At 39.1% G+C, this 17,877-nt stretch overlaps 2 protein-coding genes and 2 non-coding genes across 5 annotated transcripts; 3 read left to right on the top strand and 1 right to left on the bottom strand.

Moving 5' to 3' along the window:
* The first annotated feature begins 316 nt into the window (after positions 1–316).
* pabir2 (PABIR family member 2) lies at positions 317–11,730 on the top strand. Of its 2 annotated transcripts, none has more exons than XM_063876858.1 (10): positions 317–1,588; positions 1,707–1,785; positions 1,880–1,933; positions 2,301–2,344; positions 2,458–2,512; positions 2,845–2,946; positions 3,426–3,511; positions 3,810–3,879; positions 4,237–4,328; positions 10,266–11,730. In XM_063876858.1, the coding sequence occupies exons 1-10, from the start codon at positions 1,431–1,433 to the stop codon at positions 10,402–10,404; spliced, it is 879 nt and encodes a 292-aa protein (XP_063732928.1). In that variant the 5' UTR covers positions 317–1,430; the 3' UTR covers positions 10,405–11,730. The 2 variants fall into 2 exon arrangements, 1 of the variants encoding a protein (XP_063732928.1); XR_010165185.1 differs by having other exon boundaries at positions 320–1,588; positions 4,237–5,292; positions 6,576–11,730.
* LOC134860383 (small nucleolar RNA U109) lies at positions 1,981–2,120 on the top strand. Its single transcript, XR_010165235.1, has one exon. It is a non-coding gene; the product is annotated as a small nucleolar RNA U109 (small nucleolar RNA).
* Positions 2,607–2,756, top strand: LOC134860382 (small nucleolar RNA U109). Its single transcript, XR_010165234.1, has one exon. It is a non-coding gene; the product is annotated as a small nucleolar RNA U109 (small nucleolar RNA).
* Positions 11,731–11,982: 252 nt separating the features above from the next.
* mospd1 (motile sperm domain containing 1) lies at positions 11,983–17,117 on the bottom strand. Its single transcript, XM_063876863.1, has 6 exons — positions 16,957–17,117; positions 15,296–15,585; positions 15,117–15,192; positions 13,680–13,909; positions 12,686–12,847; positions 11,983–12,596 (listed from the first exon to the last, which is right to left on the bottom strand). Exons 2-6 carry the CDS (start codon positions 15,447–15,449, stop codon positions 12,565–12,567), a joined length of 654 nt encoding a protein of 217 aa, XP_063732933.1. The 5' UTR covers positions 15,450–15,585; positions 16,957–17,117; the 3' UTR covers positions 11,983–12,564.
* Positions 17,118–17,877: the final 760 nt, after the last annotated feature.

Raw genomic sequence — 17,877 nt, 5'->3', positions numbered from 1 at the left:
TGTCAATTTTACTACAAAGCTTGCATACAATATAACACCAAATGATGATAATTGATTCTGAAAACATTGTTCTATGGAAAGATAATACAGGTAAGATAAATTAATATCTTGAACAGTACCTCCAAATTGGCATTATGGTAATTATTTAATGAGCTAGTTTTAGACATATAACCATTAAATGTGGTGTGATTTGCTGCTGTTAATATCCCATTAACCTCATCAAAACACACAATATGCAAGAACATTCATTCCTCCATAATTTTGTGAAAAGCACATTGCCTCCTTGCGAGCAAATAGCAAATCAGGTGCAACTCAAAATGCCAGTTTTGATGCAGCTAAATTCATCAGTGGTAATCAGATGAAATTAAACTTTTCTACAGACAATGTAGCTGGAGTGTATGTAAGAGTTCATCCATTAACCATATGATGCAGGCCACCACATCCCGCCTGAGCATGCCGGCAAATGCAGCGGTTTCATTGGACAGGGCTGCGTTAAAAGGGGCGTGAAGTTTGCTACTGCTAGCTGCTAATTTAGCTCCTGTGTGATCATCTGAGATCTGCTTGATCCCTGACGGCACACTACAGAGCCGAAAAACAAAATTATAAAGCCAGTTACATGTGCAGAAGCCACCGATCAATTGGCTTCTCTGAGTCGGAGAAACTATCAGGCTGAGCGACGGAAACATTTTGTTAGTGAGATGTTGATAAAGGCCTGTGGACATGGCATTGTGTGTATCGGCGTCAATGCTAACGTAGCTAGTTAGCTTAGCATGCTAGTTATCTGGGCTTAAAGCTGTTGCTGAAACATTTGAGGCGCGTAGCCCAACACTGGTTCGTATTAGTGAGAAGGAACGGAAAACTCTTTTTATGATAAGTGTATTACAGCAACGTTGTTAAATGAAAGTCATATAAGTTAGAGGCGAACATTTGTTGCACTCAAGTAAGCTGCTGTACTGTTTGGCTAATGATAGCTAATTTAACGCGCTAACATTCAGTGCTAGGTTAGCATAGCAGCGTTTCAGTCGTCGACCGCCCTGCACCAGCAGAGCAACGGGTCGGCAGCTAGCAGTTACTGGGCATTGTGCGGTATGTAGCCATGGCATGCTAACTATCCATCAGGAAAGTTGGTGACTAGCCATAACGTTTCAGCCAGCCTTATCACAGGCCAGTTTTGACTGACTATATAGTCGTGATTTGAAGGATTATTGAGATACAGTTGTTAGGATAATTAGCCAGGGTTAATTTGCATTATACGGAGTTATTGAATCTACAGGGCCTTGCACATTACAGTGGTGTAACTAAATATTTACTTAAGTTTGGCTCGTCAGCTAATGTCTTAAAGACGATGTTTCCTAAAAACACGTAAAGGCAAAACAAAGTTTGGAAAGCAACCATGTAACGCCACTGAGCTGGTTAGCCATTTTAAGTTCATGAATTGGTGGCGGGCAACGTTAGCTAGCAAAATGAACAATTCAGGAGTCCTGGCACAAGAGAAGATGGAGCTGGATCTGGAAATCCCATCGTCGTTAGCTCAGACCGAGGGACACTTGAGACGATCCAACAGTGCACCCATGATAAATGTCTTAAGGTTTCTATAACATTACACAGTACTAATTTACTGCTCATTGTTTCAGTGAATGTATTTGTCCCCATTGCAGTAACTACATTTCATGACACATGGTTGGTCTGTGAATTTTTCATTTCAGTGATAACTCCCAAGTGTTCCAGAGAGAAGTCCTGCGCAGCCGGAGAAATAGCACTACAGTAGTCAACAGGCCCAACATGGTACAATACATTTAAAATATTCAACGCCGTTTCAACCCAGTGATTTGTATCTCAATTATTGTGTACTCAATGTTCTCTTTTTCACATGCATCAGGTCCCTTCATCGCCTATTCGCGTCCCCAGCACCAGACTTCACCAGATAAAACAGGTAAGAAAAATCTGTGGTGTTTTTCAACATGAGTCGCATCGAAAAAAGGGCATGTCAGACCGCTGTCTCCCTCTCAAGCCATAGGGATTGATGGTGTCTAAAAACATGCTAGAGTCAATCTACTGGAGTCCACAGGGCCATCAATCTTAAAGAGATGATTATTTGGTAGTATAGGACTCCAACAGAAAAAATAAAGACATTTTTATGTAATCCATTGGCAACATTTTAATTTTCTATGACCAAAACAGTTAAGATATTGATGATGATCCAGAATTTGATCAAATGCACTATGTCCACTTGTTGCATACAATTCAGAAAAATACTCCAGCTTATACTTTCTAACCCATATCACTGTGTGCTCTTGCAGGAGGAAGGCGTAGATGTGATGAACAGAGAAACGGCTCATGAGCGGTAAGCTGTAATGTGTTGAGGATAAAGAGATTTGTTTGAATTATTGCTTTGTTGTAGTTTTAACCAACAGGTCTTAATTTATTTCTCCTCCTTTTCTGTTTTTGTACACATAGTGAGGTTCAAGCTGCCATGCAGATCAGCCAGTCCTGGGAAGAAAGCCTCAGTCTGGTAAAGAAAACACTTCATTACAGCTTCTCAAGTGTTATGATATATGTTCTGTTTGCTCTGAATCTTTGGAAGTCAGCTCTGTTTTGCATTCCCACTGCATGTTTTGGCCCTGGGCCAATTCTGGCCTCTCTATCTCTGTAGAGTGGACAAGTATAAACATGCTAGATTAACAAAAACAGGGAGTTATCAGGGCCACCAGTCTTTCAAGGTCAGACTGAGTCGGTAGTATAATACTCCCACACTTGTATTTAGAGTTTCTCCTCATAGTGTTGTAGCAATGTCATGTAAAAGGATATGGCCACCAATGTGTTTCTCTAATCCTGTTTTCTCAGAGTGATAACGATTTGGAGAAGTCAGCGTCTTCGTCTCCAAAGCGCGTCGACTTTGTCCCTGTGTCCCCCGCTCCATCCCCGACCAGAGGGATAGGAAAGAAGGTATGTCTGACCTCCTGTATGTTAACAAGCACGTCACCTGATTGTACTGTGAGCAGCCAGATGAAGGGAGCATTTCAGTGGTTTGCTGTAATCTGATTTTACTAACGACTCGCAATCAGATTATTGCCTGTGTGGCAGCCTGCAGGATGCAACTCATTTAGCAGGAAAACACAAACTTGGCTCCAGGAGAGATTTTTATGTTTCTGTTTAGTTTGCTTAAAAAATACCTTTTCTTTAGTGCAAACCACATAAGATCTTTGTGTTTTTAGGGATACTTTTGTTCTGATGCAAAATGTTTGGGAGGAAATAGTTGTACATGCTACATTTAATCAAAAGATTATCTTGATTTACCTACTTTATTCCACACGATAACTTTACTTGCATTACTCACTCACTCACTCACTCACTCTAGGACCAATGATCAGGCCCTTAATCTGTCTGTCTCTTGTCCATCTTCTATTTTGCCTTGGTCCAAGCAGCAGTGTTTCTCTCCTTCACTACAAATCCTTGTGAGCAGCAATGGCCTAACGCCCAGTCCCGTACCCAGCCCGACGCGACGCTTCAGGTGAGCAAGGAGTCTTTGAGTAATAATCTTTATAATAATTAGATTTTTTATTCGTGTCTGAGCTCATTGTGAGACATCCGGTGCCAAGAAGTGAATTTCCTTTTGCCAGTCTTGGTAGAATAAAAAGATTTCTATGTATTTTAATTGCCTTTACACATGTTTTAATGTGTCCAAGTAAACTGTCAGCATTTTATCTTCATGACAGAACCAGTACAGATGCCTTTGTGGTGCCATATTGGGCCTGCGTTTCTGAATATACTGGGTGATTTTTAAATGGTGTATTTTGTGTGATTCTCAGCCGACGGAGTCAAAGCCCGATCAACTGCATCAGAGCCAGCATACTTGGACCAATGAAACGCAAAGGTGAGGTCGCAAACATCTTGGTTTTTCAGAGAAAAAGGCCATTACATTACATTACAGTTTTCTATAGGCATTACAGTATTAAAGGCAAATCAAAATGCATTTAAAGTCGTCAAATGTAGACCTCTACTCCATATCTGTTTGGAAATGTATACATACTGACTCAGATATTGTATTTATAGCCTTTGTTTTTACTTAACAAATTATTTGATGAATTTTTTGGGGGATTTGATGATCTGTATGTTTTGACTGTCTGATAGCGGTTTAGCATTTTGTCTCTTCAAACTGTCCCTTTTTTGTTAAAGCAAGCACAGACTGTGTTTCTAGATTTCTAAATGTCAGCGTCCCTTCCCTCTGCAGGTGAGATGGAAACGGAGAGTCAGCCTAAGAGGCTCTTCCAGGGCACCACCACCATGCTGTCCTCCGATGTCTCCAACCTGTCCGAGCTCAGCCCCTGGTAAGACTGGATCTCCAACAAGCGTCGTAGAAAGGCGTTTTTAAAAGCTTATTGTTGTAATGTAAAAAACACAACGGTGGAGAAAGTGTCTTTTATGTTCTTTATCTACATACTGTGGTTCCTCATGGTTGAGCAATACACTTCAATTATTCACATATTTACTGGGCAAAAGTTTTAGTATGTATTTCCTTTTACTTTGAATAACAGTCCTCCTGGCATTTATGATGTGCTTGGACAAAACCTATCACCAAATTGGCTTTTTAATAATATTATTATTGACTTTAAATGATTGGACTTTGACTACAGCATGTTTTAAATTAGATTGATGTATATTTATTGTAAAAAAATAAATGAATCTACACTAAAGGAATCAAATGTAAGATTTCCGTTCGCTCTCCTAAAGTATACTTTAACTGAGGGTCACTTTGTCGGCTTTCACTCACAAAAAAGTTGTTGGTAAAAAAAATAATTCACTGATAAATGTGGATTAAATGGAAGCAAGCAGCTGGTGAGAAACCGTGTTTGTTTTTCTGGAGAGTTCAGAAAAGTGCTAAATCTGCATGTATGATCAAGCACAACAAGCTGCTAGGATTCTTTTATGGATTGAGAAAGCCTGGCGATGATTGCACAGATTCGCCTTCCATCCCCGTGCCGACTGCAGGCATTGAAAGATAATTTCTCAGCTGAATTTGTGACTTGAAGAACAGAACACCCAGCTTAAACCAGGGGTCAAATAAAGCTCTTGTTTAAAATGAGTGACTGTGTAGCCTGTGAATTTGCTCCTTGCACAAACACTTCCGCGTTCTACTTAATACTGCTCGATTGTTTCCGGTTAAACAATGGCGACATTCTACACTCGATGTTTACAAGAGCTCCTGGCTTTGTAGGACGACCAAAGCCCCAACAAGCAAGTTGGATAAAGGTTTTAAATTGTATGCGGCGTCATACATACACAACTACGAAGGTAAGAAAACAACTATTAACTGACTAACTAGCTAAGGCTAGGTAACTGTTAGCTTTACAAGTTAGCTAACATTAGCTAACCGATCTGACGTTACGTAACGCTATTTGCTTTATCTGGTGTTAATTATCTACAACATTATAACATGTTTTCTTAACCAGCATTTTATATCAGCCTATATCGTTGGTGTTTTGGATTAACTAATGTTAGTCTTGTTGTTAGTCACTGTCATGCCTAACAGTAATGTCACGTGCAAGATGTGTTGACGTGAGTAATATAGATATAACGCTAATGACACTTATCTGTTTTATTCAGTGTCCAATAAAGACAGGCTGTCAGGGAAGGTCGGCGTGAGAGCCTTGTGCTACAGGAAATTGAGGAAGATTGAGACAACACACAGATTAAGTGTAGGCAGGAAGCTGTGACACTCTGTTCATCCCCGTTCAGTGGAGCATTATAGCTAAGTTTATTCCTAAGGGCTCACCAACTTTAATGTTTTGCCTGTCTCCCTGCACATTGGTCAGATAATTTGATCAAGTTAATAAGGATAAGGTGGAAACGTGTTTGGGTGGTCAGAAACGTATTTACATAAGTTAACACTGCTAATATACACCTTCTAAGGCATAATTATCAAGGAAGGTTATTCAGGTTTGTTTGAGTAGGGAGAGAATGTAAAGCTAAGCATTCAGGAGGTTAGGCATCTTCTAGGAGCATGGTTCAGTAACGATAACAATAACTGTTCTACTCATAATGACCTACTTGCTTTTTTCCAGTAAGCAAAGGTTATATTTCTAATTTTCTTCTTTCTTCTTAGCTTACGCGTCGCGATTCATCGCCAGTAGTGTAGATGCACAGCCAATGCTCCTGTGTGGCAGGCACTGTTTTGTGCAATCACATAGTGGCATTGCTGTTCCAAACAGCACATTATTCTCAGCTAAACATGCCAGTTGTGCCCCCTGTACATAGCTGCACAGTATCTGAACAACAATGGCACAAGCCGCGAACAATGGTAATTTAAATGAGGTTAACGTCTTTTTTTATATATATATATATGTCTCTGTTTTGATGTAAAGTGAGTCCATCCACAGTAAATAATTGTTAGGGTGTGAAGCCTGGACCCATCAACTCCATGGTCTTCACCAAGTCTGTACCAAATAGGATGGCACAGACTGGAGTAAGGTCATTTGAGTTGTAAAGTTTCCTGTGTTACAAAAACATGTTGCTTTTTTCTTCATTTGCTGTATTCCTCACCTTATGCTTTATTAATGTGCTGTTGCCTTAACAAGTCTTTATAGGAGTGGATTCTACAGAGGCATGGTGGGTCCATTACCAGATCCCTGCATGTTCAGAATAACGGAGGCGTATGCTAAATTTAGTGTTGAGAACAGGCCACTTGTGACCACAATGAACATGGGACGTGACAAACACCTTGTGGAAAGTGCCTTCAGGTTAGTGCAGAACGGCAGTGTTCTGTCATATCAGCAGCCTGCTTTGACATCCCAGCACATCACACTACACCATGACACACCACCACCACCGCACTTGCCTCTGGAGGGGTACAATGTCTTACCATGTGTTTGTGTGCTCAGAAGAGGAACTACTACATCTCAGCAGCATGACTTTAACTATAGAAATGGCTCACACAATTGAAGAGGCTACATGTGAGCAAAGCTCTTGCTCTGAATGGCATCTGCTCCGCAGGCCCAGGGTGACCGCCTCTAGGTTTCGAGAGGTGTGTCATGTCGGGCCAGAGCTCTGCAGAGTCACTTGCAGAGCGCATCATGAAGGGAACAAGGCAGACGGCCGACATGAGAGGTGCTGATTTGGAGCCTGTAGTAGCAGCTGAGTACAGGAGGACTACCTTGTGCAACGAATACACATGGATCCACCAGTGCGAAGATCAATTAGAGAAAAAGCTGACCATTTCTTTTTCTACGTATACATGCCAAGATACCTGTCTTGAGAAATGAAGTATGAAAACATGAGAAAAACCCAGGTTCTTCCATGAAAGATTGGAATGACAAAAACGTTATAAAATATTTTATTACAGTTCATTTTTCATTCCTGTTTTTTCAGCCAATATGTTATAATAGTTCAATATGTTATATGTACAATATATTAAAATGTTCAATTTTACAAATCTATACAAGTGAATATATAATACATACAAAACATCAATGAAATGTTAAGAGGGGACAACTGAATCACAGAACTTTACATTCAACAGTTTGCTTACATTTAGATTTACAGAATAGTTAACAAAATGATCTGCCACTGGAATAAACAAAATCCTAAATGAAATTATAAAAACCTGGTGTTGAACCAATGATTTACTTAACCCATGCCTTAACTAATGCCTTGTTTTGGTAGTTTGACCACTGTTATGCCACTGTAAACATTTGGCTAATGTTTCCTGCATGGGAAAGGGGGATTACGCCATTAAACCATTTGTTTGTTTAATTCTCCTAATGACTCGTTCCACATGTATTTGGAGTCGTGCTATTGATTGGGTTTCAGTAACCTGGTATGCAGGCATCTGACTTTGCTTGAACAGAAATGGTGGGCAGTATATTTTGCAGTTAACACAACCACTAATGAGGAAGCCCTTGTCAACCATCACTGCCATTTCTTCCAAGTTGGCTAAACCCAGACTGTTTGAGGTTTTTCTGTTTTTGTTTCCCTGATATGTGGTTTTTAAGGTGTTTGGAAGGACATACAGAAGAGGCTAAAATGATCACGAAACGTCTGCAAAATGAATGTTGACAGTTTAATTAAATTGTTCAATAAAAAGAAAATTCATACTAAATGTAATCATAAGGGAACAATTGGTTGATTTTGTATGTGTTGATTCATGGAGAGGGCAGTTCAATGTAGACTCACTGAAATGACATGAATTAGTATATATGAATGTTGATTGTTGACAATACACCATCATATTCCAAACATGAATAGCCTTAAATAAGAAATATTCCAAGGATTAATTTAGCATTGATGTTGTACCTTTTTATCAAAAGCCAGTGCAATCCTTCTTTGTCCAGACTGACGTAGTCTTTTCATTCTCGTCTGTCAGTGAACGTAAACACAGGGTCAGTTGATATTTAGTCAATGTCACTGGCATCCGCTAGGATAATAAAAATATGGGGTAGGCTACCTCATTTTAACATGCATTTCAACCCTGTACATAAACTGAATTGAAAGAAAAGCATTTAAACTTTCGTTGAAAGTTGATCAGTCTCACATTGGATGCAGGGCTCCAGAAAAGCCTTTTTCACCACCGTCACAAAACTATTTTAACCGCCCCGAAGTAAATGAAAACTGTCCCAAAATCAAAATGTTGTTTCTATACTTTGGTATTATCATCTATACTTAGTTATTAGCGGCATAACAAAAACACTATTCAAATGAGTAAATCATTATTTTATTTTATTTAGCTCCATTCAACGAAGTTTAAAACAAAACTGAATGTTACCTGTAAACAGTAAAAAAAATGAATAGCACTTTTTCCATTCGGAATATTTTTTATTTATTTGCGTTTTGCTTCATAGCCATTTCTTCCTTGTTTCTGTAGAAAATGGATTTAATTGGTCAAAGGGCTCCCAGGTGGAAAGGGTTCACAATAATCATTATGGCTTGCTATTACTGCTAGCCCTAGAGAAAGAAAGTCACACTAAAAGATACAGGATTAATGATTGATAAAAAGAAAATCAGATTATATCTGCAACTGCTGTTGCTTATTGTTTGATATCTAGTTTTTGTAAAGTACTTCAAAATCAATAACATCTACATACGCTGATGTAAAGTGTCTGTAACTCCAAAATAAAGTACTTTCACCTCCAAACGGTACTTGTTCAATCTGTATTTACATTTACATTAAGGGTAAGGACACAAATACACACCTAAATGATCATATTTTTGGGATAATTGTATGTATGCATGTTTGTACTCAAGATAAGATAACCACAATAAAAAGTTGTCCAAAAGAAACATTCAGTGATTGTGTAAACAAACATATTCTAAAAAGCCTTGTGTCAACACAATCTAACAATACTATGTCATAGCCCCGCTGTTCCTGTGTAACAGGACCTGTATTGAACATACATACTTCCACTAACTAACGATTATCCTAAAAATAAATCATAACATTGTAATATCCTACAGGTGAAAGGTGATCCCACGGGTTCCCGTTTCGAGACAACAGCGATTAGTGCATCCGTAGGCTGCACAAAAGTCTGGCATGTTCACTTCAATAAAGTCAGCAATTTCCTGTAGAAATCATAATGTAAGATGTTTTTAACAAACCAACCCGATTGAAAATCATGTGCAACTTAGTTATTGAAAAGAAAGACCAATTCTGCCTCTCCCATCGATGTAAAATTACTTGGTAGCTAGTAGCCTAGCCGTGATACACAACTAAGCAGCACGATTATGTCGTTTGTCGAAGAGAAAAGCTGCAATTTCAACATGGTCAATCATCCAGAATTATAACCACGTTAATAACGTTTGTAAGAAACCAAACTGTTTGTAAATCCGTCAAGATTTCAGCGAGATAAGAGTATTAGCGTTTGTGCAGATCACTGACCTTACTTCAGGTTCCACAGATCCCGCCAGAAAGCTTGCCTGTGGTAAGATGGCCGACCTGTTCGGAGTATTTCTTCTCCTGTTTTTGAAAACGCATTTTCTTATGGGTATTCATGGCGAAATATTACCTCAGGAGCTGTAGCGAGCTAGTTCGAAATAAGGAAATAGACCGGAAATGGCCGAGCCATATTATTTGGAGTCGGAAGTACGTCACAACGCTTAGTGCAAGTAGCGAATTAAACCATCATCCTGATTCGGCTTGGGGGTAACTACTGGTACCGAGCAGGTGTGGGTTTAGTAAAACTAGGCAGGCGGAACTCATAAATTGATTTTAATAAAGCAAATGTGTCTCAGACATGACAGCCTGCAGTCTTACTGAACTCTTTTTCTACTTCCAGTCACTGTCCAGACATGCTGGACGGCAGTCTGAGCAGCGTGGGCTCCTCCACAGGCTCCCCGGGCAAGATGGAGGGAGTGTCGCCCTCCTCGTCCAGCAACTCGCCCTTCGCTTCCCTCCAGGATTTGTCGCCAAAGTGAGCATGGGATTTGAAGAGACAGTTTATAAATACATATATTCAAAAACACTGGTGCCAAAAAGCATCTCTCCAGGGAACAAGCTTCCTTCTCAGACCCTCCATCTCACCATCGCTTAGGTTTGGTGGAATTTTGGTGGAATTTTCGCCCATGTTTGTTTCTGAGCGGCTGTTCTCATGGCTACAGTTCGGAGGATATGTTTGATTTACGGAAGAGAAAAGCCATGGATGAGTTCTTTTCAGAGTGAAACTAAGAAAATATCTGCAGAAACTGAAGCACCAGCTGCTAGTAGAGGATATGTATGGTGCTCAGCTTCATAGTGAGTGATGTGGCTAATGCTCGAGCACTGGACATAAAGAAAATGACTATTTGGATGTGTTCCCCTTTTTTTTGTGCTGGAAAAATTGTCACCAGGCCCCTTTTTTTTGTATGTACAGTCCATTTTGTAAGAAAATATTTAAGTTATTGTTTTCCTGCTTTTGTTTGTAATTATGTACATATTAACCTCGTCAGATGTAGTTTTAAGTTTGGCTGTGAGGTGAATGTGGGCACAGGTCTTCAGCAAAGAGTCCTCTTTTGTAGAGGAACATGAACTACTCCCTGGGGTACACTTCTGGAGACTTCCTCACTGTTGTACTGCGTCCTCGTGTACAACACTAAGGGTTCCTGTGTTTTTGTCAGGATGTCTGTGTATATAAGAGTGTAGGGATGATCTACCTGGGGAAATGTTGTTATTTATGGAAAAAAAAGTTTATAATGGTGGAAGGTTTGTATTCCCATCTAAATTAAACATCCCACCGTCTCATTGTGAGTAGAGACTGCCGTTCCTCCTGTGGTTATATTTGTGAAAATCACTTTGTGTGCCGAATGCTCCATCCTGTCAGCCTCTCAGCGGGACAAGTCAAACTTTCTTATAAGAAAAATATCCAAGAAAACAGTATACTGTACTGTGATTTTTGCACCTAATACTACTTTCCAGTGTCCATATCCCGTGTGTGTGTGTGTGTGTGTGTGTGTGTGTGTGTACGTGTACACAAAAGGAAGTGATTGTAAATCACATTATGGAAGTGTGCCCCTTTTTTCTTTATTTTTATTTAAAGAAAAGTTATTTTTTTTCCTTCTTTGTACGAAGATGAAAACGCAGTCAGCTTGCCCTGCTGTCAAGATGATTTGTTTTCTCATCTTATGAAGTGTTAAGGGCATGACTCTGATACTGTATGACTGCAATGGAAAGGCTGTTATCTGCCAAGCTGGCTGACAACTCGCCTATGCTTGTCTTTTGTGATTGCAATCGTAGTGAACATCAGGAATAAATAAATTATTTCTTTATGCCTTTGTGGCTGTTTTTCTTGTCTGGAGCATTAAAACAAACCCAGGGTCACTGTAGGATATCCTTAAACCTTATTTACTATTCCGGAACCAAATGGCATGCAAGCAAATCACATTTTTAAACCTGATCAAATACCGTCGGGGGATCAGAAACCATCATCCAAAGCAAATCGAGACACTGTTACATTTTGTGCTCAACACCTTTCTGACCCACCGTTTGAAGTCTAGAAAATAACCTAATTTTATACCAGACAACTATACCGAGACTTTATTAAATGTTTGGAGCATTGCGAACAAACCATTGTCTTCAAAAGAAGCTGTTTCTTTTGTTGACATGTAAAATATCAGCTGAGGATAAAATAAACTTATGAATAGTATAGTTTCAACACATGCAAATAACTGCATTTAGTCTACATTTAAAAAAAAAGCTTTAAAACATCCACATAATGATGGTTACAGAAAAGATACCATAACACAATTTGAACGGCTTTATATACATGTCTGCATGTAGAGTCCTTCACACAGTTAACCATAATGGCAATACAAACACACAATACGAGGTCAAACACTTTGAATGGCCCTCGTGTTTCTTCACGGGCCCTCCTTTTACTGAAAGTCTCCGCAGCTCAGCATCAGTTTATGTATTAACACAAATAAGCGAATTTTTGAAAACGAGTATACTAAAAAAATGTATTTATCAGGGGCCGGGGTGAGCTGAATAAGTACCGCGTCCCTCTGCTGTCAGCTGTACTCATTGCAGTGTAGCAGGGCCTCCTGTGTGAGGACGTTCCTCCTGACTTAAGATCATTTCCCCTCCTCTCAGCTCGCTGCGCATCATGTGCGTAGGATGACCATCGTAAGAAGACCTAAAATATAACAGGACATTTTTTACTCCAGCACGTACTCTTTCCACACTGAGATTTTCTGTCCGATGGCATGGTTTTTTTTTTCTTACCAAGAACGTAAGCAGCTACAAGTTTCTTGTTAACACTTAAGTGGAGGTAGAGAGGCACAGTAGATTCTTGCTCCCCCAGGGTGGGGAGCATCAGGGCGACCATACACACCAGCCCCAACAGCACCGTCAGCAGACTGGGGCCTCCAGCGGCAGGACGGCTCTCTGTCAAACACAGATCCATTTGATTTAGCGATCGCTTTTACAGGGACGTACAAATGTGCAATAAACCATTGAGATACAAATTTGTAACGGGAAGAAACCTGCCGGCACATTAGCTTCGACTAAGCCAAACCATTGTAAGTGCACACCCTAAGACCTTCAACCTTATTTTTCTGTTGGTTTCATTGGCTAAGGTCTAGTCAAACCAGGTGGGTATTCAGTCTGCAGTGAAAGATGTGTGGACTCTCAGCATGCCTGATATCAGTGGGGATTTTAATCCACCATTTTTGAGCCAGGATAGCAAACACAAACAGGCTTGTTATTGTTGAGAGGTACCTGCCAATTGGCTAATGCAGAGCGAAGTGCATGTGCACATACATAAACACTGCAATGGTTAAAAGAGAAAATGTTCTCCTAGCAATGTTGATGGTAAATTTAGACTATTCATTTCAGAGATGGATTGAACAAAAAAGTTTATAGATTAAAAATATGTTGTACTTTCTGCATTCATGCCATCATGTGACTTGAAAGTAACATAACTGGACCAAGATATACTAATGGGATTGCAGCATTGGCTCCCCATGTACAGTACTGGGGTTAAATCATGCTAAAAGATCAAATGTGAAAATGATTGCAACCTGTATGACCTCATTGCCATATTATGTTAGTGAAACAAATAGTGTCTTAAAAATTCTAGATGAAACATGTATGTTCATAGACTATAAAACACGTAACATTCCATGTCCAGTAAATGTTGATAATGTTATTTAATTTGACTTTGAAAGCATTTGGCTCCATCTAGTGGTGAGATCACTGTCACAGCTCTCCGACCTACCTGTATGTAAAACAGTCTGTTCAAAGAACTCGCTGTCTGCCAGTTCTTTGATCCTGCGTTCGTCATCTTGGGGCCGGGGGCTGGGCGGCTCCTGTGAGGCGGAGGGACGCAGCGTGGCCGTCACCTCTTTGCGACCCAGGGCTTTCCGCTGACTCTGCTCCGACACCTGCAGCCGGAACTTGTCGTACACGCCGTAATGGCATGAACGCACATCTCTGTGTCGGATTACTCTGTGTGGACAGAAGAACACGGATTGTAATCAACAAGTGACAACAAGCTCATAGATGTGAGTGTCTTTAGTGGGATGCATTTCATTTGTACCATTATTTCCTCTTGTCATTTGTCAGTGTTTATTATATATTAACTATTCCAAACCAATATTACACTGATGAAATTCATAGTTTTGGACCATTTGGTAGTTAGCGGTGGTGTTGTCACGATACCAGCATTTTTGTTTCGATACCAAATCAAGAATTGCGATTTCGATACTTTTCTTAAAAAAGGGGGAAACCATTTTAAATGTCATTATTGTGCTTTATTTTAAACCTGGACAAAAAAAATCAGTCAACCAAACTACTTATAGTAGATGAACTACATTATTCAAAAGTTTACATTAACTTTGGATCATAACACAGGAGAAATATATAAGCTCAATGATCCAGTAATGAGTGACTCGACAGTGAAGAATAAACATATTTATAACTAGTTTCGCTAGTTCCAGATAAGATAGTTAAGTGTGTTAGGTCTTTAACTTGAAGTATGTGTTTTGCTCCGCGCACCGGTCCCGTCACAACGGGTGGCGCTGCGGCGGTGATCATGTAGAGCTGTGTGTTCTCCATCAGTAGAGATTTAAACAAAATACTTCCAAATTTTGTTTCTTTTCATCTTTTTGTCAACAAGCCGAGGCACATCGGCAATAGCACTCACACTTGCAGCCATGCTGTTGTTTTATCACATGATATGACAGCTAGAGCGTGCATGAGAGAGGGGGAGGCAGAGCGCTTAACACACACAGGAAATACGGCTCTTATTAAAACGATGTCATTCTTAAAGTACAGATACTAATGAAGTGGGGGAATCGTTGCGTTTTTAACGGCAGGGTATCACGATACCTTTCTAGTATCGGTGCACCATGCAACACTAGTTAGGAGTCAGATATTTTGTTAGTGTTATATGTTTTTTAGCTTGTAATTGATTCTGTGTAGTACAGGTAGTCCCTACAGTTTTAGATGTGCAGGTAATATGTATCATAAACACTTTCTGCTTAATGTCTGGGCCTCTATTCTAAAGCTTAGATATCTCATAAGGGTGTCCCATTTCACATATCTCCATTATATCTTATGATTGTATTTGCATTCTGTTTGTGATTAAATACAATTGAACTGCTTTGCACATTCATGAAAGATAGAAATTCCTATACACAAAAAATGAACTCACATGTCGACACAACACTGTGGCTTGACAGCTCCGGTGGAATCCACCACAGTGTATTTGTTTGGCGCTGTGCACAGCACTGATGAAAAAAAGAAGAAGGAAAACGCATAAATGATCCAAGTTGTCTGGAGAAACATAGTCCAGCACACTTGGAAAGCCTAAATGGATTGTGTTTTACTGACCTTTAAATTTGAGTGCGAACTCATAGGGGTTGTAGAGGGTGAGCACCTGCTTGTGAGACGTCTGGTCATCTGCGTAGAAGATGAGCTCAGTGGGGAACACGAACACGGGAAGGCTTCCTTCCACCAGCTCAGGCTGTCGGTGCTGCTGCTGCATTGGCCCCCGCTGAGCTCTTCTCCTTCCCCGTCCACGGTCTGCCTGGGCCCCCCCACCCCTCTCTCCACAAACTATCAACCTGTGTAAAATCCTTTCAGGTGGCGCTTTCCACTCTCATCTCCTCAGGGACGTAGCACTGTGAACAGACACGTGTGTCAACTACAGAACAACTGATAAGCTTTTTGCCAATACATACATCGATATTTCAGAAAAAAAACTCTAACAAGACGTTATGATGATCACAAAATATGTTATGATGACAACCACGAATGTCATTATTCAATACCGAAATGTATTGTTACTTATTGACAGGCATATATACTGATTGTGTTATAGAACAAAATAGATCCGAAAGGGACTTCAGCATTATAATTTTCTCCATTTTTTATTATTTATAGGTGTGTCTTTGAGTTAAGTTAATTAGTATTTTATTTTATTGTATTCTATGAAGTACTGAACATTTTTCTCTGTGTTGGAATTTTACATACACTGGAATTGCTGCCAGACATGTAGAGATAAAGATTTAAGAAAAATGTGGAGTGGTCTCTTAATTTTTTCCAGAGCTGTATACATACATATACATATATATATATATATATATATATATATATATATATATATATATATATATATATATATATATATATATGTGTATGTATATATATATATATATATATATATATATATGTGTATGTATATATATATATATATATATATATATATACATACACATATATATATATATATATATACATACACATACATACATATATATATATATACATACACATATATATATATATATATATATATATATATATATATATACATACACATACATACATATATATATATATATATATATCGTTATTTATGTTTGGCTAAATTATTCGGATTATGTTACATACATTTCAAGTTAAAATAACTCTAGTTTAACAAGATAAACAATTCTAGGTAAACCCCATGTGGTAGGTCACGTGACGTGGTGTGTTTACATGGTTAGGGTAGAGCTCAAGGAACCTTACTCATGGTGTCGCAATACATTATGGGCTAAACGCAAACATAAAAAAGACACAAAATATACAGGAATTAAGCTTAAGTGAAGTGTAATTTTTTACAATATGTGGTATATTATTCCCCAAATAAGCTATCCTGACAAATTTGTGTTCGTTTTTATGAGCTAAAAGTGTAAAGCTACCTTTAAGCTGCAATGTGATAGATGAGAACGTAAAGAGGTCCTTAAATTCGTTAATTGTTCTCAACAGTATATTATATATGCGTATATAAGCCCTACAGTTTGACAAATATCCAGCTTTGACACTGTTATAACACGTATGTATTATGCTAACGCTGTACAGTACCGTTAACATTAGCTAGCGTTAGCCTGCTTGGAAAAACCCAGATGTTAGCTGTCAGCCACTTAACGTTGTCTATACGCAGTGTCATTGCTTAAAATAAAAAACCTGAGCCGTGTCGTTTCAACACCGAAGTGAGAGGAAGACTGTACCTTGTTGTCAGCACAGGGGTTCTTGTAATTTAAGTGCTATCGCCAAGGTTTGAGCCTCAGATCCCACCCTGTTGTTGTTTCTCGTCAGCCCTTTTTCTTTGTCATTAATATACTGCAGACCCTCGCAGTGCATGCCGGGAAGGCAGAGGGCGTAAAAGAGTCCGTGCAAGACGTCAACAAAGCAGACGTAAAATGCTCCAAACCGGGAGGATGTTTGTATGAACTTCAAAGCGTTTCTTGTGGATCCTAACCACTTATATACAGAATCCTTTACAAAGTACTTTGAGGTAATAAGTGCCCAAAGAATATGTCTCATATAAGTATCTCAAAACTGTGTTCAAATATAGCTACTTTGTTAACTATAGTTTGAATCACATTGCTACAATCTTTCAGCACGATTATAATATGACCATATGTGAGAGACAGGTTATTTCACCTTGCATAGACAGTATTTTTCGATTATAAATTGCTTCTGTGTGTTAGATCTAATTTATCCCTGTTTACAGCCTTCTTATCAGTGGTAGCAAATGCATAAATAAAGTGCAATAGTGACATAGTGGCTGAAAAAGCCTTATACTGAAAGAAGACAAACCTGTCCAGGAAAGATAAGGCCTTCATATGTATGCATTGTGTCTGAGGTTTGCTAGTATGACTTTCCACTGACCTTTAAATCTATCAGTATGTTGTCCCTAATCTCTTTTCATTTAAACCTCAAGCTCATTATTAAGACAAGTTTGGCGTCATTTGCAATCTAACGGTAAGGTATTTCATGAAGTGCTAAAAGGACATATGAAGAATACCCTGAATGTAACAGCCACGGTGCCCTCAAGTGCTTTCGGATTTATTAATATCACGAAAGCACATGCAGAACACGCGGTACCTTTTATGATTTTAGAGGCTTGATTGTGAAAATACAATGTC

Source organism: Eleginops maclovinus, chromosome 23 (genome assembly GCF_036324505.1).
Source record: "Eleginops maclovinus isolate JMC-PN-2008 ecotype Puerto Natales chromosome 23, JC_Emac_rtc_rv5, whole genome shotgun sequence".
Taxonomy (NCBI): Eukaryota; Metazoa; Chordata; class Actinopteri; order Perciformes; family Eleginopidae; genus Eleginops; species Eleginops maclovinus.
This window is presented reverse-complemented; position numbering and strand designations above follow the sequence as displayed.